This window comes from Gossypium arboreum, chromosome 13 (assembly GCF_025698485.1).
Source record: "Gossypium arboreum isolate Shixiya-1 chromosome 13, ASM2569848v2, whole genome shotgun sequence".
NCBI lineage: Eukaryota > Viridiplantae > Streptophyta > Magnoliopsida > Malvales > Malvaceae > Gossypium > Gossypium arboreum.
The window spans coordinates 3,511,218-3,539,126 of NC_069082.1; the positions used below are offsets into that span (position 1 = coordinate 3,511,218).

The following is a 27,909-nucleotide window of genomic DNA, read 5'->3' on the forward strand; positions in this document are numbered from 1 at the left end:
GAGGGTCTCCATACTGTATATTTTTAGTATATTTTAATTAGGGTTGGATAAGAAAAATCGAGAAATTGAAAAGTAACCCAAACCGAGGTGTTTGGAAGATATATAAAATATAAGTTAAAAATCGTAATTACCCGATAATTTATAGAATTCAATTTTTATTTAATTTATAATTAATTTGATTTTTATGAGATAACGATAAATATTTTATATTTAATTTAGTAAAATAACTTAAAATTTATATATATATATATATATATATATAAATATTTAAACATAACATATGGAAGTTAATTGGTTATTTCTATTTACTTGAAAAAATTAGAAATATTTATAAAAATATTTAAAATTTTATTAAATAATATAAAAATATAAAACAAAACTTATTTTCTCAAAATAAAACAAATATTCAAAATAAAATTAATGTGAAAAACAGAAAACCAAATTCAATTATGATGGACGGTTAACAAAATTCAAAAATTGACCGAACCAAATTGATTTCATCCTAAATTTAATCCTTTATTCTAATTTGATAATTTCTAGTACCTTTATGTTTCACAATATATATTCTTAATTCGATAAGGGCTAACCCTTAAAATAAAGAATTTTAGTTTTGTCCTTTTAAAATTTATAAAATTTAAATTAGTACATAGTAAAATTATATTTTACCTTTAAAATGATAAAATTTTAATTTAATCATTTAAAAATTATAAAAATATAAATTATTAAAATAATAAAATTATATTTTAACTCTCGTAAAAATAAATAACTAAAATTCACCAAAAGATTTTCTAGCATTGCTCCGGACTCTAAAGGTAACTTTTTCATTAATGATGTGATTTATACACCTTAATAATTTTGTATTGTTTGACAAATAGTATCGATTTTTTTTTGTCTTTTTATAATAAGCAAAAAAAATTCCAATTATAAAAAGATGTTAAAATATATATGTGATGTCATCACATTAATATGTAAAATTATTTGTAGTAATTAATGCAAAAGGTAGCCTGACTATACTTGTTTTCATTCTATTAACGAACACTATGTTTACTCTTAAAAGGAAAAAAAATTGAATTATAGTAACAGGTTAAATCTATGAAAAATGCATAATATAAGGACTTTATATAGAATTTGACCTTTTTACTTTTTAGCACCGCGGTATTATGATCTTCCTCTCACTAACTCCCAGTTTCACGCTCTGTCAAAGGTTCCCGGTTTTAAACAAACGCAACGCGTACTCGGGGAAAAGAACCGACGGCTCGACGCCAAAAAAACCCCCACAAAAAAAAAAAAAAACCGATCGCAATTCATATAACAATCACAGTCCCGCTGGACTTTTAGCAAAATCCAAAATCCAAAAAATCTCTCCTCCTCCATGGAAGCTGCTTCGAGGAATTTATTGAGCTTCATTTCCATGCTACCCACATGTTTCATACTCGTAAGCACTCTGATATCTCTCCTTCTTTCTCGATTTATTTTTTAAAAAATCTGCTTAAATTAGCTTATTATTCGGTTTTTGTTCTCTCTAGGGTTTTAATGGGTCGATTATCGATGTTTTGGATCTTTATGTAATGATTTGATTTAAGTTAATCAGAAATAACAGTAAGATATAAAATAAAAATGGCTGCATTTATTAGATAATTACTTTGTTTAATCTGATCTTTTTCTGTGCTATTTATTAGTTAATGATTATTATTTTTTATGTAAGTTGATTGTTCTTGAGCTTCATTTGCATGCTACTTACATGTTTCATGCTCGTTTGCACTCTGATATCTCTCCCTCTTTCTCAAATCTCCTTTTCCTTTTTGTCCTTTTCCTTTTTGTTTTCTTTTGCAATCTGCTTATGTTCAGATTTGAATTAGCTTATTATTCGTTTTTTTTTGTTCTCTCAAGGGTTTTAGTGGATCCACTATAGATGTTTTAGATCTTTATGTTATGATTTGATTTATGGTAATCAAATTTATCCGTGGAACTTAAAAAAATAAAAGTGATTACATTAATTAGATAATTGTTTGATTAATCTGATCTTTTCTATTCAATTTATTAGATGATTAATATTTTTTAAAGTGTTTAAATCTATTATTCTTTCAGGTTATTTTCAGTTTTACCATTGTTGATGCAGAAATATCAAATAGCAAAACGATGTGAGATTATTTCTAGTTTTGGCTTTTCTTTTCTGGAGATTTTTCTTTTTTTCCTAATTTGATTGATCTTGATAATTTGTTTTGTGCTACCTCTTTCAGTGGAAGAGGACTCAAAGCATATGGGCAACTGCCTGACAGAAAGGTTACTTCATATTTTATAGATTTGAATCTTGTTGTAGTTTGATCTATCAAAATTAGGTAGTTTACTAATTATGATGTCTTTGCCTGGATTCAGAGTTTCTTATGTTGCATGACCCATTGTTTTCTTAAATATGTTGCACAAAACTAACCGTTGGTGTGAATGTTGACTGAGCAGGAACTGGCAACGCCCTCTTCTGCTCTATTTTTCGATGACAATGAGAAGGTAATGAACAGAGTTATTTATTTATTAATTCTTAACTGCTAATATCACTGATTCTCATGTAAACTTGTTTAATTCAGGATATTGACATAATTGCAACTTACAGTGATGCTTCTGGGACTATTAGAACAAGTAGGGTGAAAATGAAGGATCTTTCTGCTTCTTGGGTTCTGGAAAACCCCATCAGTGGAGATCCTGGCAAACAAAAGGGCTCACAGGTACTTCAATTTGATTTTGTAAATCTGGTTTTATTAATTCATGGTTCTATACTTCAGACTGCAATATCTATATTGTCAAATTCATAACAGCAAGTGTAGTGAAATTAAGGGTATGAACTAAGCACTTACTAAACTTGTATATTTTTCAGCACTTATGCAATCTATATGGCAAGGAAAAAGAAAATTTTATTATCAACACTTATATCCTTTTTCCTTGTTTAAGTTCTTGACATCACCATTTGAATGATAATTTGCTAGGTATTTAAACTAAAAGATTCCTACCAAGCTAGCAGAAGATCTGAAGAAAACGTCGAACATTTTATTGATGAGCATCATTGGCAAGAAGATGAAATTCAAAATCGTCGCAAGGCATCATGGAGCCCTGTGAAGTTCAAGCGCCAGGTAAATTTTCTGACACTGCTGTGTATTTACTTTCTGCATCTTATATGGTTGAAATTTGTGATATTATCATTTTCAGATGTTGCGGCAAAAAAGGTGGGATCTTCGTACCGCGGACCTTATCCTCCAAAACAAAGAGGGTGACAAGCAGATGGAAGCAACATCTGCTATTGAGGACTTGAAAAATATGGACCCTGTTGTCAATGGAAAGTATAGTATATGGAGAAGAGATTTTGAAAATCCTAACTCTGATTCTACCTTGAAGCTTATGCGTGACCAGATTATCATGGCAAAAGCCTATGCAAATATTGCCAAGTCTAGGAACCAAATTGATCTTTACAGTTCTCTTTTGAGACATGTTGGTGACAGTCTACGTGTTATTGGAGATGCTAATTCTGATTCTGAGCTTCATCCTAGGTATAAAAAATTTATGTTCACCATTTCGGTTATCAGATACACATATTCTTGGTTTTCATGCAAAGGTATGTTCTTTTTCCAGTTCACTTGATCAGGCAAAAGCAATGGGCCATGCTCTATCTTTTGCGAAGGATCGGCTCTATGATTGCCATATAGTTGCAAGGAAGCTTCGAGCCATGCTTCAGTCAGCAGAAGATAATGTAAATTCTCTGAAGAAAAGGAGTGCCTTCTTGATTCAGCTAGCTGCAAAAACTGTCCCAAAACCATTGCATTGCCTACCTCTGCAGCTAGCAGCAGACTATTACTTCCATGGATATCAGAGAAAAAAGGATCTTAATATAGAAAAGCTTGAAGATCCTTCTTTGTATCATTATGCCATCTTTTCCGATAACGTACTGGCAACATCCGTGGTCGTCAATTCTACAGTGCTTCATGCAAATGAGCCTGAGAAACACATTTTCCATATAGTGACAGATAAACTGAATTTTGCTGCAATGAGAATGTGGTTTATCTTGAATGCTCCTGAAAAGGCTACAGTTCAGGTTGAGAACATTGATGATTTTAAGTGGTTGAATTCCTCTTACTGTTCTGTTCTACGTCAGCTCGAATCTGCCAGAGTTAAAGAATATTATTTCAAGAATCATCCATCCTCTCTCTCTGTTGGGTCCGACAATCTCAAGTACAGGAATCCAAAATACTTGTCGATGCTGAATCACCTTCGATTCTATCTTCCTGAGGTGTACCCAAAACTCCACAAGATCCTATTTTTGGATGATGATATTGTAGTCCAGAAGGATTTGACACCTCTTTGGGATGTTGATCTGAATGGAATGGTGAATGGTGCAGTGGAGACCTGTAAAGGGAGCTTTCATAGATTCGACAAGTATCTCAATTTCAGCAATCCGAAAATCTCAGAGAACTTTGACTCCAATGCATGTGGTTGGGCATTTGGGATGAATATTTTCGATCTGAAGGAGTGGAGAAACCGGAACATTACACAAATATATCATTATTGGCAAGATAGGGTAATGCTTCACTTGTGCTTTTCACATGTTTCAGTCCTCTTATAGTAAATTTTGATTCTCCAATGGCTCTCATATTAGCACCATGTTATTTGGAGTCGGGTGTGAGTATCCAACACGGGTTTGGTTAGATTTTCCTATGTTTCCTCTTTATATTTGGAGGATCCTTGAAGGTTGTATCCACATATCTATGTGTCGGGCACGGTTACTTTAAAAGGAATGAAGGGTCCAAGCAGCATAGTATTAGCATATTATCTAAAATCCATTTGGATTATCATTTGTTTCTAAACATCATTTTGTCACTGATGAAGAAACTAATTTTGCAGAACGAGGATCGAACTCTTTGGAAGCTCGGCACGTTGCCACCAGGACTGATCACTTTCTATAACTTAACCTATCCATTGGATCGAAAATGGCACGTATTAGGACTCGGGTATGACCCAGCCCTGAACCAAACTGAGATAGAAAATGCAGCTGTCGTCCATTACAATGGAAACTATAAGCCATGGTTGGATCTGGCTGTAGCCAAGTACAAGTCATACTGGTCCAAATATGTAAGGTTCGATAACTATTACCTTAAACTCTGCAACTTAAGCGAATAGCTATTTGACCTATGTTACTGTTCTTTTTTTTTTGCATTCACTCGTGTAATTCTTTTATTGAGGTAAAGAAAAGAGAAAAGAGAGAAATTCTTTTATGCTTCTTTGTTGCTTTCATTGGATTATCACTTTTTTATATTACTTTAGCTTAGACATGTAGCACTGATTTAGGTATAAACACTTGGGAGGTCCTTGGGTTAGAAGTTATTTAGTCTCTCTCAAAATAAACATAGCAATTTAGTTCCTTTTAGACATGTTCCGGGGGTTGGGTTTTGGGAGAGCTTAAACAAAAATATTATAGCTCGAAAAAAGAGTTTTGGCTAATAAATAAGCTCATTTAAATATAGGTTGGGTTTAGTTTTTAATATCGAAAGCTTGAGCCTAGTTTGATTTTCAAGTTTATAAATGTTTTTTGTGTACATATTGAAATTTACAAATTGGGAGAGGGATGACAAGAGCAAGGTTTTAACTTTGGTCCTTAGGGTGCCCAACAAAGAGTCTTAATCTTTTCATTCTTAGGTTATATCATATTGAAAATTTAATATACTATCTCATAATGGAAACGTTATTTTCAATAAATGTCCAGTCGATTTCCTTCAAAAAAAAAAAACCTTATTTTTAATGTTATGTTGTTCAGAAAAAATTAAGTTCATATTCAGAGATTTAATAAAAATATATATTATGGTAGTAATATACGTAGAATTACTAAATATTAAAAAAAATTTTAAAAAATTGGCATGTTAAACAGGTTGAATAGTCATTAAGTTATGGTAAAATTAAGACTTAATACTTTATGCTAAGCTGAGGTTCCGCAATTATATACAATATCAATATTTTATATGGGTCTGATTCGAATCAACCTATGTGCAATTTATATATGATATGAATATCATATTTTGGTCGGACTCTAACTAACCCATTATAATGTTTTAAAGTGTCTTAAAAAAAATTAAATCAAGCTTATTTATTTTTAAGAAATGTTTTAAAAGATTCACTTAATCTTATCTACGTACACATAATTCAAATTTTAATTTAATTTGTGAAATCTATAAAAGGAAATGGGCCGTAAAATTAAGCAAAAAGGTTTGATTAGATTTAATTTTGGGTAATATTTCCGCATTAATTATACAATTTAGTCCTAAGAAAAGTTTTTGAAACATCAAGTTTAATAATTTGGTGCCTCAAGTTGATTGAAACAATGATGAAAAAAAAGAAGAGAGGCTTAAAAGACTAAACAATTAACGCCTGTTCAAATTTGTGTGTGTAAACTTAGGGTATTTCAAGTCATACTGGACTTGAGACTAATATTTGTTGAATCGGGAGCGTTTAAGAAAAAGCCCTCAAGTGCTTTTTTCCGAGATTCGAATTTATATTATCTTTCTTATGGGGTTGAGGCTAGCCATGCCCTCCTTGACTGTAAGGAGATGCTTGTAATTTCTCCATTCCAACATGTCCTTGCATTCCGTTCCTTTTGTATTGCTCCCACATTGCTTGTTCCTCTGCCAAAAGCTTTTGCTTCTTCCCCGTGTCTGACATTTGTACGTACGGCGGCGGTGCCACGGTGAGTGATGCCATGAACGGATCACTGTCGCTTGTGTTCTTCCCATTGGATGAAGGTGGAGCTGGCAATGCCAATGCAGCCGGTCTCCCGGCTGATCCAAATGCGACGCTGCTCGCGCTTCCGGTTGCTGCCATACCTTGCGAAGCCATTCGGCCATGTTGATACATTCCATCGAGCATCAACATATCGAATCCACCTCCGAGACTTGCTTTCTGATGATTGAGATTGCTTGTTGATTGAATCAAGGCCGATTCCCAATCAGCTTCGTCGTTGAAAGCATCCCAGCCAAGTCCCGCTGAAGGCCCGACTGACACACCGCCATCGAATAAAGCCAATGCGAATTTCTCTGCTTGATCCTTGCTGGACACCACATCATCTCCTAGATTCAACAAATCAACCACTTGTTGCAAAACTATGGCTTGGGATTCATCTTTCTCTTCTTTCTCTAATCCTTTCGCAACAGGTGCTTCCTCGACTTCCTCTTCCAGCGCCGGCAACTCCTTAATGGCATTCATATCTTCTTCTTCAACCACTTCTGATTCTTTAACTTCCGGCTCCAGGTCATCCTTAGGTAAATCATCCTCGACTTTTTTTGCTTCCAATTTCTTATCACGCATTAGTTCATCGACGAGATCGAGTTTCTTTTGTGTGATTTTCTCAATATCAGGATAATCAGAAGAGCGTCCAATGCCGACACTTTTACACCAGGAATAGAAGTTATCGAGCTCATCGAATTGCTTGCCTTGACGGCAAAATATATCATAAACTTGAAGGGATTCAGCAAGATCTAGCTCCATTAAGCGGTCGATAAAAATAGACAGTATTTCAGTTATGTCGTAATATAACTGGAAACTTTCTTTCACTATTTGGTAAAGCGCCACAGTCACCACCCTGTTGCACTTTGCCGCTCCTGTTTCACATCAGAGGAAAAAAAAACCCACTAATCACAAGAAATCTTCGCAAAATGATGCTCCGCTTGTTCTTACAAGCTCGAAGGTTAGAACAAAATATTTGAGTGGAGATTGGAATTTAATATTTAAAATTTGAATCTGGATTGGTTTAGTTTAGACTTATCCATTGGTTGGATGACTTGACCTGCTATAATTCAGGTTTGAGCAAAGATTTTTATCTTCAGGTTAATGGATTAGGTTGACCAACTTAAATTAAATAAAATTTAAATATTTTTAGTTAAATTTAATTATTAAAATATAAAATATTAATTTTAAATAATAATATGAGTTTTTTTATTTACATGATGTAATTTATGTCATAAGAAACATTGTTTATTTATTTAATAAATATATGTATATATTAAATATTAGATCAAAATTAATATTATATATATTAAAATGTACGAATAATTTTGCATAGTTTTAAGCTAATCATTTATATATTTAGAATGATTTAGATAAAATTTGATCTCTACTACTCTGGCTGAATTGAACTTGGGCTGGTCTAGAATCTTAGATGAAATCATTTTAGTTTATGTAATTTTAGATTTAGATTTAGATTATTCAGGTTTGTTGGTTGAGTTTTAGGATCTATTTATTTTAGATTTAGGTCATTTGAGATTTATTTATTCGAGTTTAACACTCAAGTTTGAATCAGTTCGGATTTAAGTTATTTCTTACTCAGGTGTTCAAGTGGAGAAAATTTGAATGGTTTATTTTTTATGTTGAAATCAAAGTTGATTTGCCTCTAAGCGGAATGAGTTGATGTATAGAGAGAAATTAACCTATTGGTCGGCAGGCTAAGAATCGTTCAAGCAACTGTTGCAAATGTTGCAACGTTGTAAATATTTGCTCCGTCTTCATATCTCGAAAGTGCGATGATTTAGCTCCACTTTCCTTCTCGTTGTTCTCTTCCTCTTTATTTTCATTCGCTATGGTCGCTGTCTTAGTCTTTTCCCCGCGCCTATCTTGAATATTGTACTCCAATTTTTCGTCAAGGTAAAGTGCATAAGTACGCACAAACGCAGAGAAGTCCCACGAACGGTACCGCGAAGTGTCGCGGAAATCTGACAAGTTAAGGATCCGAGTCCCACGCCTTGTCGAAAAGAAAATCTCTTGTTGATACGCTGTATCGCCTTCATTCAGTAGCCGATGGATCAACAATAGAGTCTTCAACGCAACCGTCCAACTCTTGGTCTTGTTGAGCCGCCTAGACATCGTGTTGACGCATGCAATGATGTAGGCGCGCGAATACGACGTTATGCATATGATTTCTCGAATGTACCGCTCGTCGGCAGGCTGTTCTTCATGCCTCGTCGCCTTAACGATGGCGACATCAAGGTCCGACAATGAGGTGGTGCCACCAACTTTGGCTAGGCCTATCCTGGTTTGATCTTTGACTCGCCCAATGGCTTTTTTTAGCCTGCTTGGAGCCATAGATTTTAAGAACCCCAATTATAAAATTTACTCAAGGAAGAACAGAAATATCCCAAACAACAATCTCTGGAGAAGATTGTTGATGGGAAAGAAAAAGAAAGGGAAGGAAAAGAAAAGAAAAGAAAAGTATTTCTTTTATGGTTTCCTTCTCACATATCACCTTTTGTTTATAACGTAAATTTGTGCTTTGAGTCAAACTATGGGTTGGTCTCTATTATTTTTTATGCCATTATTTTTGGCATGAAGAAGAGGAGAGAAGTTTCAAAGGGATATATTTAGACATGTGTCAAAATCTAATTGGTTTTTTTTCTTAAAGAATCGGTAATTTTGTAGACAGCAAATTTTTTTCTCTTTTTTTTTTTTGGCAATAAATTTAGCTTTAGCAGTTGCACCTTTGACTTTTTCATATTTGCATTGGCGGGTCAATGTAAAGTTAATGCTTCATAAAAGAGTTCTTAAAGCCCAATGTCTTTTGGGCTCTTTTATTACTCAAGCTCATGAAATCTTTTGTAGGATTAAAGCTCCTAAACTCTTTCCGAATTAGTACAAGATTTTGAAATTTTAAATTTTTTTTATCTTAAACATTTTTATTTTTATAAATATATTAAAATTAAAATAATCATTAAATTAATATTATTAATTTGATTAATTATTTTAAAATTTATTTTATATATATGAAAAGTATTTAAAATATATATAAATAAATTAAAGATGTTACACAAAAACATACCAATACTAAAATAAAAACGATACGATGATATTGGGACTAGTATATGATAGCTACAATTGATTTTAAAATTCTTAAAATTGATTTCTTAGTTGGATTTTCTTTTCCATCAAATTATGGATGAAAATAAATAGTATGAATTTAAATAGTATTAGGATTCAAATATTTTAATTGAATATTGTAAATAATCATTTAATTATAAAAATATTGTAAAATATTTTTGAAAATATTTATATATTTCTTTGATTTTTAGAATTAGGATCAAATTGAGGTCATTTGTAAATTTTGAGGGTTAATTTTTAAAATTATAGCTAAATTGATATAATACGTAAACGTGAGGGTTATTATACCGGTTTGCTTGCCATTTGTGGTTTTGATGGGAGTCACCAAAATGATCGAACTATGTAATGTGAATGCTTAAATTGCAAACTTTTTCTTTCGAGTGTTTAAAATAAAAAATTTTTGTCGTTGGGTGACTATCTATGTAGTTTACCCTTCTACTTATCATATGCTTCGGGATGGATGCAAATATTAATTCTCTCATATTTAATATTCGAATCGATTTTAATTTTACAGATAACACATTCAAATATCTAAATCTATTATTTACTTTGCTTTTCAAAATTTTTATATTTTTGGACTTATTAAATGTGTATTTCAAAGCATTTATATAATTGATAAATAATTTAATTAATTTGAACTTAAATTCAAAAATAATATTTGAATTTAATATGAATTAATTATAAAAATTAAACTTTCAAAGCAAATTTGCTGAAAGGGTAAACTACTAAAATAGTTGCTTTTTTTTTTGTTTCAGGTTACATTTTAGTCACTTATGTTTGAAATATTATGTTTTAATCATTTATGTTATCGTGTTGTAACATTTTAGTCACTAAGCCGTTAATTGTCGTTAACGGTGTAACAATAAGTTGACGTAGCACATTAAATCATCATTTTAAATGAAAATTTTAGGTTAAATTATACAATTGCTCCCTATATTTTTTTGTTTTGAGCTTTTCCGTTTGGTTCAAGATTCGAAACCAGTAACGGTTCCAGTCCCATGAGCCTTGCAATTATGCTTGGTGGCCATCGTTGTTTATCGTTATCATCCACCTCATCTTTGCATTGGTTCGTAGATAATATGGAGGCATTCGTATGAATCTCCGGGGCTTAAGGCTTCCTTTGGCATCAATGACGACTCTATTATCCAGAGAGAGTCTCGAAGCTTCCTTGAAGAATTTCCATGGTGACCTCGAGCTACCTTCTTTGTACTAAAAAACGAGAAGCAGGAGAGGTGACTTGCTCTGATTATTAGTAGGTGTGGAAAGTTTCGATGTCGGAGACTAGAGCTCCAATGTAACTGGAGATTGTTTCGAATAGTCTAGTGACGCTACTACTTGGCTTTGTGGCTACTTCTTTAATTCTCTCGATATTGTTGGTGTCTCAACGGTCTTCACTTGCTTCATTTTTTTTTCACTCGCCTGAAACAAATTTTTTTTAAAAAATGTCAATAAAACAATACAAACCAACGTAAAAAAAAAAGACGAAGATCAAAAAATAAAAACCAACTGATGTTTCCACGGGAGGGAGGTGCTTAGGGGAGTAAAGGCATTTGCCACAAAGAAGTTGGTGGCAATCAAAGATTTGAATGAAATCTGTCATCATCTTTCCTTTCTTTCTTTCTTTTTTAAGAAAAAAACTATTCACCCTCGTATTTAACTCAATAATCCTCTTCTTAGTGACAAGTTAATCTTTCCATTTAGACTTCCTCACAAGAGAATAGAAAATAAGAAGAAAAAAAAGGAAAGTTAAAAGAAGGTAAAAAAAAAATTTAACTTCCTATGTCAGTTTACCCTTACACCATTAAAGGCAATTAATGACTCAGTGACTAAAATGTTACAACACGATAATATAAGTGATTAAAATGTAATATTTCAAATATAAGTGACTAAAATATAACTTGAGACAAAAAAATATTGACTATTTTGATATTTTACCCTTACAGAAATCATATTTAACAAAAGTTACAAACATATGAGCGGTCGTAATCCCTTATCAAAATTACGAAATTATGTTTTATAGAAAGGTTAAGACTAATGATTAATTTGTGATTTTGGTGGTTGATTATGTAATGTATTAACACGTGCGAGAATGGAAAAAAGCGTGCGATGCCTTACATCATAACTGACACGATGCTTCTCTAAGCAATCACCAACCCATACCATACCTTTGTCTCCAAATACCATCGAAGTTGGAGTTTAGAAGGGTAAAAACATAGATCGCTCTTGTAAATAAATTTTTTTATATAAATTTAATCGAATAAATAAAAAATTACATCCAAAATTAAAATGCCCTCAAAGTTGCAAACTATATATATTTCAAGCAAAGCCTTACGGACAGTGTTCCTAGGGCTTCATCTGTCCCCCTATCCTTATTGTCCTTTGTACGTGAGATTCTCACCCAATGCCATACTTAAACATTGTAAGCCCTAAGATCTTATAGGTTTAGAATTATTGGGATCACACATTTAACTTTGATAGAGTATTCGATATTTACACATCGTATATATCTGTTTTACTAATATAATAATTTATATCTATAATGATAAGATATCAATTTATTAATTAAATTTTAAGAAATTTACAATCAATATATAAAAGACATGTGACCAGCTTTAAAATAGAAAATCAAACACTTACTCTCCTCTAATTCCCTCCGATTCTCTCATATACTCACGTTTCAACAATGTATACTATGAGCACATTGCATTTGGATTTATCTAATCTTTTCCAACACAAATGGTGGGTGTGGTTGAGGAATCTTTGGTCCACTTTCCCACACATCACTACACACACAGAGTGAGTAATAAGCATGGATTTTTCCATGTTTCTATTTTCATTTACTAGAATAAAAATAATACTATATTTGCTACAATAACAATTCCATTTCCCTATGCAATATCCTATCTTTAACCTGGATAAAACTATTAATAATCTAACGATTTAAATTTAATTTCTCTTTGAAAGTACATTCAAAAAAGTTTGCTGGTAATGCATGCATCTAGCATTAATGGCAATTGCTGATTTCATCATCATCATCCAAGGATAAAAACACTTCGTCCAAGCACGATAGTTCCATTCCACCATCCTCCTCATCACTTGTACTACAACTTCTTTCATGAACTCGACAGATAACCCATTTGCTATAGTCCTGAAAAATAACCAAAACAGGATAATAAATAGACAGGTTGGATTGATTTTGATTCAGGTTTTGAAAATTCAAAGTCATTTAGAGTTATGATGATTTTAAGTTTGATCATTTTGGATCTCGATCATTTCAAATTGTTAGTTGAGTTTTTTTGATCGGCTCATTTCAGTTAATGTTATTTATAATTATTTATTTTGATAATTTCATGTTCGAGTCATTCTGATTTGAAGGTTCAAGTTTTATGAAAGAGGTGAAGTCAAGAGTTTTGTGTTAAATTAGAAAATTTTTAAAGGTCTGGCTAAAATTTTCAATTTTGTTCTAAAAAAATCTAAATTGAATTATTAATTTTTTTAGAGGGACCAAAATGTAATTTTCTCATTCTAACAAAGGGCACAAAGTTGTTGCCTTCCCCTTTTGGATTCGCTTTAAAGTTTCGCCTTATTTGATTATTTGATCTGCTACAAATCAATCAAATTAGATCGGATTTAAATTTCGTGATGAATAAATCAAATTTAGGTTAAAATTGACATTTATTTAGAATGAGTTACAAATGAAGAATTGTATATAGAAGGATACTAACTATTTTGGAATTATGTCCTCTACGTTTGGATGATCTAGATGTACTGCTGCTGGAATCCGAATCCGAGAGACGATATTCATGCATTACCCAATCTGTCTTGACACCTCCTCCTCCTTCAGCTTCACCAATGAAGAAAACCAAGTATTTTTTAATGCCAACTCTCCTGCTACTACTGCTATTCACTACACTTTCTTCCATTCCCATTGCCTTCCAATACCCATTCCTTGTATTCCTATTTTCACTCCTCCTGCTGTAATAGTACCACTGCTTCCCCTCCCCCAATGCTTTACCTATTTACCAAAATAAACACACATTATAATATTATTATTATTCAACTTTCTACCATATCTGTATAATATTTACATCAAATCTCAACTAAATTCAAAATCGAGTTAAATGAAAAGTAAAACTATTATAACACTATTTTTTCTATACACAAGACTTTGAGACTTTAAACTTTAATTAATAGTGTCCAACTAGCATGATAAGTTTGAATAAAAATAAGAATATATATTATTATATAAATACCATCAAGTTCCCAGGGATCATAGGGATAGAGGTGAAGATCAGGGATAACGTCAGGGTGGCAAGGCAAGAGGGCGGCCTTACGTTGAAGGAAATGAACCACTAGCTCTTCATCTGTGGGATGGAATCTGAATCCTGGAGGCACTTTATTAATGCTATTATTATCTCCCATCTCTCTCTCTCTCTCACTCTCTCTCTCTCTCTCTCTCTCAATATATATATAGCAATAGCAATGCAACAAAATAAGGAGGAGAAGAAGGATAGTGAAGGAGAAGGATTTGTGTAGTGGGTGATATTTATAGTGTGGGAGAGGAATTAAAACAATTTTATTGTATAGTGGATCATAGTGCATCCTTGATTTACAATAAATATATTTATAAAAATTTTATAATAAAATAAATAAGAGTTTAATTTGCTCCATAAATTTAAGATTTTAGTTAATTTAATTAACTCATACCATTAACCCAATCAAATATATTATAAAAGATAAAAATTTTAACTATTTTATAATTAAATTAATATTAAATTAACTTATTACATTAACTCAACTTCGCACATAAATATAATATTTATAAAGAAAAATCAATTAGTTGACGGTATTGGGTGCTCACCGAAACTTCCCCACGATGGCACGTAACGGATTATGGAATGCTTTTGCATTGCATACTTCCCAAGTAAGGTATCTTATTTTAGCTAGGCATACTCATTTATTTCAGTTATTTATTTAATTTTTTAGTCATTAAATTTGTTTTCTTAGTCAAATTATTTCAAAATACATATTAACGTTATTTTAACTTTGATGATATCGCATACATGTGGATTATCGGTGAATGCCATGTCAATATTTAATTATTTTTTTAAAATAAAAATTAGAAATCATTAAAATTATTTAAAAACTATAAAAATTTTAAAAAATATTTTGTTAATATTTATAAAAATAATTAAATGTTGATGTGTCATCCATGAGTATGTAACGTTTTTCCTCTATTTTAAAGTCTTTTAAAAAATATAAATTTAAAATTAAAAGAGACGAAAAATTAAATATATAACTAAAATGATTATTTTTTTAAGTTGGAATGTAAAGAAAATCATTATGTCTTTTAGCTATTATTATAACATGTACTTTTTCTTTGTTTTTATACAAACATTTACTTTTCCTTATATATATAAAACTGTGACATGCTCTCTATATGTGAGTAGAAAAATTATGTAAAATACGTATTTATAAAAAAGTTATATAAACATCAAATAAAATTTTGATTGAAAAATATGTAAAGTTGAAGTTTTAAAATTATGGTATGGTAGCTCCCAATGTTAAATCCTGCTCTAGGAGGGTAATTTTTAAAATTTATTTTAGTTTGGTAGATTTTATATAAAATATAAAACAATTTTATAATAATATTAGTTATTTTGTATGAGAAATGAATTTTATTTATTTTTAATTGAATTGGTGGCACAAATCAATTCAACACTAATTTAATAAGAGAATTAAATAATAGTATATATATAATTTATACATATACTTTTTTTGAACAAATAATTTTTTCTTTTATATATACTTATTTTAGCTAACATTTTTTTCTTTTATATAAAAATTTTAAATTATTTTTAAATTTTCTAAGTATTAAATTAAAAGATATTATGCACTTAAATATGACTTAGCTGGTTTAACATGACTTCTAAAAATACTTTTTAGATAAAAGTATTGCTAAACAAGATATTTTTAAATTTTTAAAAGTATAAAATGCTTTAAAAAATATTTTTAATTAAAAGCAGAAGAAAAAATATAATTTTTGTTGAGAACCACTTTTAAAAAGCAATAATAAGCTAAACATTACTTTACTTAAATTATTATAATAAGAAGGAAAGTAATTGAAGTGAATTAATTATTATAAGATAAACTGAAAAAACAGAAAGGAAAAAAAAGTGAGATTGTGTGATAGGTGGCACATTCAGGCTTTTTCCTTGTAAAAAAACAAACATTATAATTAGTTTCATAAATAAAAATTGTTGTTAATTGATTATGTGTATGTTTAAAAAATATGCTCATGTGTGTCATCATCAAACTCGTGCTTATATCATGCATTTGCTGTCATATACGTGGGTCGCATGAAGTTTATTTCTGGTTAAATTCACTATTAGTTCGTCTACTTTGTAAAAGTTATGAATTTAGGTCTTATATTTTAATTTAATCAATTTTAATCCTAGACTTTTTGAATTGGTCAGTTTTGGTCTTTACACTTTTTAAATTTTGAAGTTTCAATCTACACCCAAATAATAATAGTTAAATTTGTCGGTTAAATTCAATTACTAGTAGTATACTATGCGTACAGTTGTATATTTAGTCATTATTCTCCAATTGAATCATTTTAAGTCCCTATACTTTTCAAAATTCAAAATTTCAATCTTGACACGGATGATGGTGATTCTTCCATTTATTGGATTTTTAGTGTATAAAATTTGAAAATAAGAAGCTAACATTGCATTAGGCATATGATAATATGTTTGCTTTATTGGATTTTGGAAATAATAGAACTTAATGAATTTAACAATTATCATATGGTAAGGATTGAAATTTTAAAATTGAAAAGTAAATGGACTAAAAATGATCAAATTAAAATATAGAGACTAGATCCACAACTTTTGTAAGTATAAGTACTAACAGTAAAAGTTAACATTTATTTTTTGTTATTTTGTTAAAGGAATAAAAAAGGATTGAAGCCACAACAAGGGCAATTCACATTGTATAGAGTGCCGAGAGTCGTTGGAATTTGGAGGTTCACACTATGGAGTGGTGCAAAAAGCCACTAGATTAAATGGATAGAGAAAGTCAAGGTAGCAAAGGAGTAGAGTTTCGATCTCTTTTTTTTTTCTTTTGTTCTTATTTCTAGAAGAGGGGGTCCTTATTTAGGCAATGAAGGGCTTGGAGTGGGCCTTCATCTCATGATGATTTTTTTGTAGAGTCTAACTCTAGTCCCGGTTTAGGGTGTAGGCAAAGCTAGGACCTTCTTAAGGGTTGATAAGTTTGGGAGTGGATAGAATGTAACTTTCTTGAGAGTTAGTGAACCTAGTGTGTCGGTAGGGTTTTTATATGTTGCTTTATTGACTAGGAATGGGCTATAGATTGGTGTGCTAATTTATCAAAACTCTAAATGGAACCTTCTGGTAAAGATAAATACCACGTTCTTGCATATTTTCACAACATAATGGAGAAACTCTTCATTTGAGTGCATAAGTGGCATTGAGTCTCCACATAATTCTTATACTATAAAATATGATTGTAGGATCTCTAGTTTAATTTTCTCTTTCAGTGGTTTAAACTTTGGTGGCATGTATTCTACAACTATGTGTAGAGCTAGAGAATTATTAGAGAAAGAAGTTCACTCCACATCATTAAACCTAATTTTGCACAAATATTGCCTCTCTCTCCTTAAGGCTTGCATATAGTCTTCTAGAGGTGTATTTTGTTATTATAGCAATACTACCTAAGCGTTGGACTCATCATGTCTATCAGGATGTCATTGTTGATCTTGATGTGAAGAGTCTGCCTTGTCTTGTTATGGTGATTATTGGGTTCTTTTGGGGGGGATTTTGGTTTGCCCATAATTCCGAAATAATTTGGGTATTCTATTAAATCTTCTGCTGCTATTGGTATAGTCGTTGTTGTTATGATAGTTAGTCTTGTAATGTTTTTACTCATTCTTACAATTCATTATATTTCAAGGAATATGAGTTAGGATTTTGGATTTTTGCTTAAGAGTAGGATAAAGATGACTCCAAGTGGAGGTGGAAATTGTTGTTGATTTGGGTAACAACTGTTAATATTTGTACTTTTAAAGCAATGATTTTATCATACTAGTAATTTTTTGATTGATTGAATAAATAAATTACTCCATGCTTCATTGATAAATCGTTATATGTTTGTCCTCAACGGTTTTTGCATAACAAGCGAAATGAATAAGCAAATATATGCTCCTTGATAACTTAAAGTTTAAATAATAATAAATTTAATTATAAGAACGAATTATAAAGTAATAGACAACTTTTATTAGTAGATAATATAAATTTTTCATATTCTGCAAAATTAGATTAAGCAAATAATTCAAATAAATAGAGGACTATCATGTTGTCTATAAGTTTAAATGGAGAAATAGCTTGTCTTGGCTATCAAGTGAATGAAACCTAGAAATAGAGACATGGATATGATTGTCTAGACTAACATTGCATCATATAGGACTTAAGTTGAATTTATCATAGATCCATTTATGAATTTATTCACTTGTGATGTTCTTGCTGTGACTTATTTAAGTCTCTAGTAAGTGCATGACCATGCATGTATAACTCATGTACTTTGATGTACTGAAAAATTGAGTTATCATGGTAGTGGGTCGTAAGTTGATTATATTAGGTACATGACTTATGTATGGCATGAAATCACCTATAATATTAGAATTCATAGGTCGAATAAAGAGTAAATGGTATCCTCTCACTGACATTGTATGGATTATGGAAATAAAACGTGACCACAAGTCATTCGTCTCATTACTCTTTGTAAGTAATGATCATTTTCATCACAAAAGTTACAATGGTAACCAAGAGATAAAATGGACTAAATTAGGTAAAAAAATTTAACCTAATAAGATTAAAGATATCCTATGAGGGTAGCACATATGACAAGGTTATTGGATAAAAGCTAAATGTTTGTAGCTTCCATAATGGTATATGGAAAAATTATATACAAGAACAGTAAAGAATAGAAAAACTCAACTATACTATCTTAGTGAAAGAATTTGTGAATTGTTGCTTGATTTCATAGAGTAGATAATAGGAGAATATATACATATACAAGAGGAAGAAACTGCTTCTAACAACTAACAAATTCAGTTGAACAAGCTAACTATCTAATATTCACCCAACTATTGAAACCCAAAGTTGCTCTTGAAAAAGACAAAAATAAGAAGAAGACAACAATTTGTTGAGGATATCGGCAACCTGATCACAAGCAGGTACCTCACCAATAACGAAAGACCCATCAGCAACTTTCTCTCGAACAAAAAATAAGTCAAGCTCAACATGCTTAAATTTTGAATGAAGGACGGGATTGGTTGCAACCGCCATGGCACTAGAGTTATCGCACCGAATGGTCGAGGTACCGTTAGAGGAAAATCGAAATTCCCGTAATAATGACTCTAACCATGTGATGTGATAAACCGTAATTTATACATATTTTTACCTCATGCTTAGCATATTTTTGGATGAATTATCCTTAGATTTGGTGAATTTGATACTCATAATCCTTTAATTTCATGTTTTATACTTAGGTGAGCATAGGAGAGTAAAAAGAGCGAGAAATGGGCCAAAAACGGATAAAATGGACCAACATGTGAAATCAACATGGCCTGGACTTCCGTATATGGGCATACCACACGCATGTGTCTATTTAACAGGCTCGAACACGGTTTGAAGCAATCGCACACGGGCGTGTCCCTGTCTAGCCCAAGTCTAGTCCTATTCAGAAAAGGCCACTCTTGAGGGTTTAGAAGCATTCTAAAGCCTATATAAACACCCCAGGAGGTACCAAAAAAGGACACACAGAGTAGGAGGCAAGGAATTACTCAAGGAAAGCCGATTGATCCATATCAGTAGCCAGATTCATCGTCAAGACTGAAGATCTCCCTTAAATTTCCTTCAAGAGTTTTGGGTTTTCTTTATGTTTTGTTATCTTTATTATTTTGAGATATTTTCTTTCATGATTATGAACTAAACCCCCTAAATACCTAAGGGGAATGAAACCTAAGACGGATCTTGTTATTATTATCTGAATTGTATGATAAATATTTGACTTGTTCTTAATTATGTGTTCTTAATTCTTGTTTTAATATTCTAGGATATTGATTCAAGTTAATGCGCTTATTCAGAGGAGCAAAAGTCACTGTCTAAGAGTAAATTTACCGCAATTAAGCGGAGTTGATTGCACGCCTAGAGATAGGGTGACAAGATTTTGCCGGATTAGGGTGAAACCTAATAACGGAGTCCATAGATCGAGTTAATGCAACACTAAGGTGTTAATTAGAAAGAGATTTCAATTAATCAACCTATGGTTAGACGTTATTTGTCTCGAGAGAGATAATAATATAACTTAGGAATTTCTACGGATCAAGTCAAATGAATAAATCGTCTGATTCAGAGTCAAATAACAAGTGAAGTCTAGGTGGATTTTTCCTTATGTATTGTTTTAATCAATCGAGTTTTCCCAAAAGCTTTTCCCCAATTTTCTCTATGTACACCCTTAGTTTAGTTAACCAGTTTAGATAAACAAATCCCTTAATTTTTAGGCTAGATAATAAAAAGAAAATAATTACTAGTACTCTTGGTTCTTTTGGGTTCAACAATCCGGTCTTGCTAAAGCTATACTACTATTCGATAGGTATACTTGCCTTCATTGTGATAATAGTTAGTTTCAAGAACGGCCAATTATAAATTTTTAAAACCTATCGCGAATATCACGTATCATAATGCTAGCAGTTGCGGCAGCTAAACCCTGATACTATGCCTTAGCTATTGACCAAGAAAAATCTGTTGTTTTTTTGGAGCACCACGAGACGAGATTCCCACCAAAATACACATAATGTCTGGTGGTGGATCGACGATCATCAAAGTCTAATCCCCAATTTGCATCAGCATATCCGACTAGAGATAACCTTTCGAAAAGCCGAATATACAACTCATAGTCAATGGTGGCATCGAGGCAGCACAAGATTCGCTTGATTTTCATGAAATAGATATCGGTTGGGGTGTGCATAAACTAACAAATACGTTAACAACATACTCGATGTTGGGTCGAGTGAAAACCACATATTATAACACCCAATTAATACTCCATGTGTGATTGCAAATCAGGGCATCATATTCCTCCTGAGAGCTATTGTCAATTCTTTACTAGCAAAAGCTTCTTCAATAGTACGTGACTTATTTTTAGCGAGCTTAACCGTTAGCACCCGTGGTTTAAAAATTCAAGCCTTCGACCGAGTAACCATAGAATAAGTATTACCAAGTTATGGTGGAGGATCAACTGGAACAATAAGAAGTACCAGTGTGGGAGAGGAAGTGTCATAGTCATGACCTAGGCTAGCATCATTTTCACCCGAACAAGTGGAATCCAGAGCAGACTTAGTAGAAAAAGTGAGCAAACGATCCAAAAGAGCATCATTCGAGGGCATCGTGTGTGACAGAGTGGAGTATGCGAGAAGAAGAGAGGTGGTAACTCACGGATGCCGAATAGACAGACGGGGCACTAAAAGAGAACAAAAATCAATCCTCGTCAAATACTACATATTGAAAAAAAACACTCGGCCATCCGGAGTAAGACATCGGTAACATTTGTTTTGGGAACTATAACTAAATAAAATATACGGTTGAGATCAGAACTCCAGTTTGTGTTGATTAAACGACCTGAGATGTAAGTAGCAACAACACCCAAAACACGAAGATGGTCATATATCAGATGAGTACCCTAAAGAACCAAGTACGAAGACTAATGTTGAAAAACTGGAGTGGGCAGCCGGTTTATTAAATGAATAACACATGAAAAAGTATAACCCTAATATTTCATCAGCAAATGGGTTTAAGCAAGTAATGTGAACCCAATTTTTGATATATGACGATGTTTCCTTTCGACAATCTTATTTTTTTTGGATGTGTGTGGGCATGTAACACGATGAAGGATTTCATGCTAAGCCAACAAAGATGAGAACACGCAAAATTCACTACCTCAGTCACTTTGAAATTGCTTGATATCTTTATCAAACTGAACTTGAACTATTTTCTAAAATTAAACAAAATAGTTAATAGCTTGATACTTCTTTTGAAAAAGAAACAACCAAGTAAACCTGCTAAAAACATCAACAAAAGAAATATAACACCAACTAGGCCTACAATTAATAGAAGCGGGTCCTCATAAATCCAAAACAACCAAATCAAACGAATGATGGTACATCGTAGTGGAATCCAAAAATGGTAACTTATGTGACTTCCCTTATTGACAAGCAGAACAAACATACTGCAATTTATTAGCATCAACAATAATATTACAATTCTTTAGAATCGAACTTGTAATATTCGACGATAGATGTCCAAGTTGACGATGCCACAACTCAAACACTTTTTGCTTGGTGCCCAACTTTGTATTTTGAAGAGAGATCAGCACCCCAAACATATCCCATGTTGACAAAAGGCATCGTTGGAGAGAACCAATACAACTCCTCATGTGTATGGACTCGGAGCAAAATTTCCTGAGTTTGTATATCCTTTACAAGACAATTAAATGGGTAAAACTCGAAAAAGACATTATTATCCTGAGAAAATTGAGAAATCGAAAGCAAATTTTTTCGAATCTTAGGTATATGTAACACAATTATTAAATGCAACAATTTATGGGAAACATAAATTGTCCTATGACTCAAACGCTCAATATTGGAACTCGTACCATCACCCATAAGCAAAGGAATATTACCTGAATATTCACTTAAAAATTTTAATACCGAGGCCTCTTGATACAAGTCATTGGTCGCACCCGAGTCAGGGTACCAAGTAGATGACTCAGCAGATGTATGGGGCAATAAAGCATTTGGCCCAACAGAAAATGCAACAGGAAAACCATGCCTAGTGGAGTTCCCATTTAGTGGCCCAAAAGTAGTCCCAAGCTCTAAAATACTCGGTGGCCCAGCAGACTGAAACACGGATAAAGTATCAATTTGATGCGGCGCATACCCAGCCTGAAACGACACCGCAAGATTATTACACGGAGCACTCCCACGCAATGGCCAAACTGAAACACTAAATGGGGCATGCCTAAGTGAAAACCTAGCAGCTGAAGACTAGACAACCCATCATGCGCAGATTGAGACGACCTAAAACCAAAGACATTTGAATGAGGCAAATAGGTGACCTGATTGGCCACTAGGCCTGAAGTTGGAACCGAGCTGGATTGAAACCTATTAGAGTAACCCTATTAGTAGAACCATGAAACCTATGGTAATCAAAATCTCCATTTACAGCAACCGAAAATTCCCGAGAATATTAAGAGGGGAAAGCCACATTGCGGTATACCCGCAATACATATCTTGGCGGTACAGTTGTAAACTTTCTGAGTGGCATATGACCACATTGCGGTGTAATGGATGGATGGGTTCTTGTAGCCCTAATTGGTGTAATTGGTTGGTCGGAGTGGTGTGTAGCAGATGAGGGTAGGATATGCTCTGTTCTGATATATGCATTTACTCATGTGAAATTTTTGATGCTCTGTTCTGATATATGCATTTACTCATGTGAAATTTTTGATAAGTCTATTCTGATATATTCATTAAAGCATGTTCTGATGTGATTTCTGTTTGTGGGCCAAGTCACATAATAGGCTTTTTAGCTCACTTTGTTTGTTTAACATTTTTCAGATGATCTTTAGACTTAAGATTTAGTGATACTCAGGAGCTTGGTTCGGTTTATAGAATTAAAATTTATAAAAACTTTTATTCTGGATTTTATAGACTATTGGACTATTTTCGGACTTTAACTTTGGTATTTGGGCTTTGCTAAATATTTTTAATTAGTTATTTAAAGTTGGTATGATTTTCTGATAATTTGAATTAAACGAGCAAGATGCAAAATTAAACAAATCTATAAGTTATCCATTGCAAGGTTTTAAATAAGATTATGCGTTTTGCAAAGCAAGTAAGTAAAGTCAATTTCGAGATGGCTTTGTAAAAATCAAGTTTCATAAGCAAACAATTTTAAAATTTCACGTAAACATTCATGTATGTCAAATTTCTCCAACTAAAAAGTGGTGACAAGTTTTTATTAAGTCTTTGGTTTTTTCGATTTCGAAACTAGATCCATTTTTTAAAAAATAAATATTATAAAAAATTTTAATTTATTAATATAATTTTTCAGATTCGACCATAAATAATATTTAAGCAGATTTGGGATCTACAATGTAAAATTGATTCTTTAGGCAATGATATATGTATTCACTTTTTCATACGATAGATTTTCGGTTTTAAGACTCTAGTTGAGTCAACTCGGGCTTCGGGGGAAAAAATTATTGAAGTTAAGCCTAGCTCAATCTATAAATGTAGCTGGTTAACTTGATAATGAAGGAAAATCAAATGTTTTATGGTTTCCCATTTACTGTAATGGAGAGAGAAGCTGCTTTTAATGATTAGCTGACGAGGATGATGATGATGATGATGATGGTATATAATTAAATTTTCATGATATATAAGAACATGTAAAGTTTATATATTTATATCAAAATGGTGGGTGTAGAGTCTAGACTCAAAAGAAGACAAAATCATATAGGAACTTGAATAGCCCTAATGAGTGATAGATCTCCACACACGTAATTTGGAGGGCCATTTTAAAATCGAAGACTAAGTTTTATATTTATATTTAATTAAGTAGTTGTCTAGCAAGCTTCTTTTTTGTAGTTAGACTAGAAAAGGACAAACTGTGCTTTCTAACTATATATTGTTGGTGTTAGATTGCATGGGACAGTATATTTATACTTAAAGTCGGTATTAAAAGATTAGGAGTCAATCCATCGTCCAAAATTTATAAAATCAACCCTACATGTGATTCATGATTGATCTAATACAAGATTTGTGTAGAGATGGTCGAAGGTTTAATGTATTAAGGTTTTAAGTGAAGAGGAATCTTTCAATTGAGTAGTATCTTGGAGTATTTATAGGAGAGGTGAAGGTTTTTATCTAATTATGCGACTTAACAGGCTTTGGAGGGTTCAATAGAGTCCAAGTTAAGGTAGGGATTCGATGGAGAGTACAATAATTTCTAGGTGATTTCCTCTTTAAGGAAAGTGTATCCGTTAATAGAGGATGGCTTAGCAGAGGATCCTCTTAGATAGATAAGGATGGATGCTTCTTCTCGTAGGGTGTATAAGGCACAATGATAGTCGATTATTAAGTGACTATTCAAACAGTGCAAAACATAAAATTACTTACGAGTGTCTCTCTGATTAATTCTCATATTACAATGTGTTACAATTGGATTAGGGGTATAACAAAATCTATATTAATTTCAAAGATAACATCAATACATATAGCATGAAATTGTACGATGAGCCTTAAAGTCAGCCACTGTTCCATTAGATGCATATCAAACCACTTCCATTACTTGATGAGCTTTCCACATCTTGACTAGATTGAATAGCCTTAATTAAATTACATCCATAAATTATTCTTTTCATTACATCATTTACATACCACTACTAGGTCCCTCAAGCTTGCTCTTTTACCCACCAAGAGAATTATAAATAATAGTAACTAAAAGAAAATCCAAACCCATAGTAAAAGAATTAGTGCTTCATGTTTAGTGAAAGTAATGATTTTTGATAAAGAAGCATAGACTACGTTCCTTGGCCTCAAGTGTTGGAGAAAATGCAATTATTATTTGTAAACCCTAATTGGTTAGTGAGTCATCTTTTTACTTTTTAAGCATATATATACAATAATATAATAATCGTATAGTTGGGAATTCAAGACGTTAGCAGGTACTTCGACCTTTTTAAAATGAAAAATTTTCTATTTAGGTCTTTTTATAATTTATAAAATTCTAAATTAGTAATGATAAAATTGTATTTTGTCCCTCTAAAATGATAAAATTTTGATTTAATCTTTTAAAAATTATAAAGATATAGGCTATTAAAATAGTGAAATTGTATTTTACTATCGTAAAAATATACAATTTAATTCGATCCAAAAAAATTTTTTGACTTCACCGCTGAATCTTTCATTACTTTTTGAATATAGGGGCAGTTTTGAATAATATATTATGGGTTTGTATTTTATGATTTAAGGTTTAGGGTTGTAGCAGATAGTGTTTAATTAGAAGTTAGGGTTTAAGATTTAAGATATTAAAGGATAAATTTATCTTTTAATTAATATTCATAGTTTATTTGGTATTTTCATAATCGAATTTAATATCAAGGTTTAGAGTTTTAGTGTCTCTTAACAGGTTTAAGATTTAGGATTAAAGGATAAAACTTGTATATTTAGTCTATGTTCTCCAATTGGATAATTCTAGTCACTATATTTTTAAATTTTAAAATTTCAGTCTTAATGCGAAAGATAATCCTTAAATCTATTAACTAGTGTTCTTATAAGTAACATGTGAAAATAATAAACCGACATGACATTACAAATACAATAATATGTTTGTTGCATCAATTTTGAAAACAGCATAACTTAAATTTAATTGCTATCATTTTTCAAGACAAAAATTTTATAATTCTAAAAGTTAGAACTAAAATGACTAAATTAAAGTATAAACATTAAGTCCAGAACTTATGTATGGTACAAGTACCAATAGCACAATTTAAACCATAATATCTTATCTTGAATACAAGGATGTAGCTTTGGGTTGAGTAAGAAAAATCGAAAAAATAAAGTTTGACCAAAACCAAGGTGATTAAACAGCTTATGGAATACAAGTTTAAAAATTGCGATTAACTGAAACTAAACAAAATTCTATTTTTATTTAATATATAAATAATTTTAATTTTTATGATAAAATAAATATTTTATTTTTAAATCAGTGAAAATAATTTAAAATTCTTAAAATATTATTACTTTTTAAAACTACTTATAAAAATAAATTTTAAATTTTTTCAAATAATATTAAAAAGTATTTATTGATGACTGCATATCTGATGTCATGCATCATCTCTCTTTCACTCACTCACAAGAAATTAATTGTGGGCTGTGGATTGTGGAGATGCCACTTTTTCCTGCTTTCACTGGTCGATGTGATTTGAATTGATTTCGAGCTAAATTCATGGTTTATTTTGACTTCTTTTTTAAATGAAATAAAAAATCAAAAATAATCTAACCGAATCTTATTGGTTTAAATCCGTTGGATTTACAAGCTTGTTAGGATCAGATTGGTAGATCAAATAAAAAATGGGTAAATATATTAATTTAAAAATAGGATTAAACTGTGAATCGATATGAACGGATTGAATTAAACTAAAAGATTAATTAAATTAAATTTTTAATAGTTTTACTTTTAATGAACTTTTAATAATTTATTTAATCAAATTAGTTGATTAATTAATCTGACCAAATTGAGAACCGATGACCTGATCGATCTTAACATTAGTCTAGTTATAAAAACATTGTTGATTTATTGGTTTTAAATTCTTTTGAAAATATTTTTATATAGCATTTTGAAATTTATTTACCAATATAAATGTCAAATTTTATTTTTATATTATAAAATTTATAAATTAAATAAAAATTCGATAATTGTGCTAGAGAATATATTTAAGTAATAATCATAACGAATTTAATAAAATTAAGTCGAATATCAGTTTTGAATTTTTGTTTTTTCACTCAAATTAGGATGATATATTATTCGAAATTTTATCATATTTAATAATTAAATTAATTGTTGTATAATAGAGGTAAACATCAGATTAATGCAGCCATAATGAGTTTAAAAGATTGAAAAAGATGTTCAAATTAGACGACTACGTTTGTTTCCTGGCTTCACAAACAAAGTAATATTGTTCCACTTTTTTAAAGTGAGGGTAATAATATTGTCACAATTATTTGTTAAATATGCAATTCCATAAAACAGCAAATAATGTTATAATTTTTTTTTTTAACAATCTCATTATAGGTTTTGATTATATCTGCTCTTTTTTATATAATACTTAAAACTACCCCTAACTCCTCCCTAACCCATAAATAGGAGG

The 27,909-nt window shown here is 31.4% G+C and overlaps 3 protein-coding genes and 1 long non-coding RNA gene across 5 annotated transcripts; 2 read left to right on the plus strand and 2 right to left on the minus strand.

Moving 5' to 3' along the window:
• Positions 1–1,152: 1,152 nt before the first annotated feature.
• On the plus strand, positions 1,153–5,259 carry LOC108462831 (probable galacturonosyltransferase 3). 2 transcript variants are annotated; one of them, XM_017762732.2, is made up of 9 exons: positions 1,153–1,435; positions 2,089–2,141; positions 2,241–2,283; positions 2,458–2,505; positions 2,583–2,720; positions 2,979–3,122; positions 3,199–3,536; positions 3,619–4,561; positions 4,885–5,259. In XM_017762732.2, the coding sequence occupies exons 1-9, from the start codon at positions 1,373–1,375 to the stop codon at positions 5,158–5,160; spliced, it is 2,046 nt and encodes a 681-aa protein (XP_017618221.1). In that variant the 5' UTR covers positions 1,153–1,372; the 3' UTR covers positions 5,161–5,259. The 2 variants fall into 2 exon arrangements, with proteins under 2 accessions (XP_017618221.1, XP_017618222.1); XM_017762733.2 differs by having other exon boundaries at positions 2,609–2,720.
• Positions 5,260–6,241: 982 nt separating this feature from the next.
• On the minus strand, positions 6,242–9,330 carry LOC108462838 (putative clathrin assembly protein At1g03050). The gene is made up of 2 exons (XM_017762744.2): positions 8,454–9,330; positions 6,242–7,628 (listed from the first exon to the last, which is right to left on the minus strand). Exons 1-2 carry the CDS (start codon positions 9,103–9,105, stop codon positions 6,553–6,555), a joined length of 1,728 nt encoding a protein of 575 aa, XP_017618233.2. The 5' UTR covers positions 9,106–9,330; the 3' UTR covers positions 6,242–6,552.
• LOC128286425 (uncharacterized) lies at positions 7,218–8,401 on the plus strand. The gene is made up of 3 exons (XR_008276983.1): positions 7,218–7,289; positions 7,386–7,714; positions 8,354–8,401. It is a non-coding gene; the product is annotated as an uncharacterized LOC128286425 (long non-coding RNA).
• Positions 9,331–12,421: 3,091 nt separating the features above from the next.
• Positions 12,422–14,429, minus strand: LOC108462843 (NAC domain-containing protein 104-like). Its single transcript, XM_017762748.2, has 3 exons — positions 14,148–14,429; positions 13,620–13,909; positions 12,422–13,042 (listed from the first exon to the last, which is right to left on the minus strand). The coding sequence occupies exons 1-3, from the start codon at positions 14,314–14,316 to the stop codon at positions 12,899–12,901; spliced, it is 603 nt and encodes a 200-aa protein (XP_017618237.1). The 5' UTR covers positions 14,317–14,429; the 3' UTR covers positions 12,422–12,898.
• Positions 14,430–27,909: the final 13,480 nt, after the last annotated feature.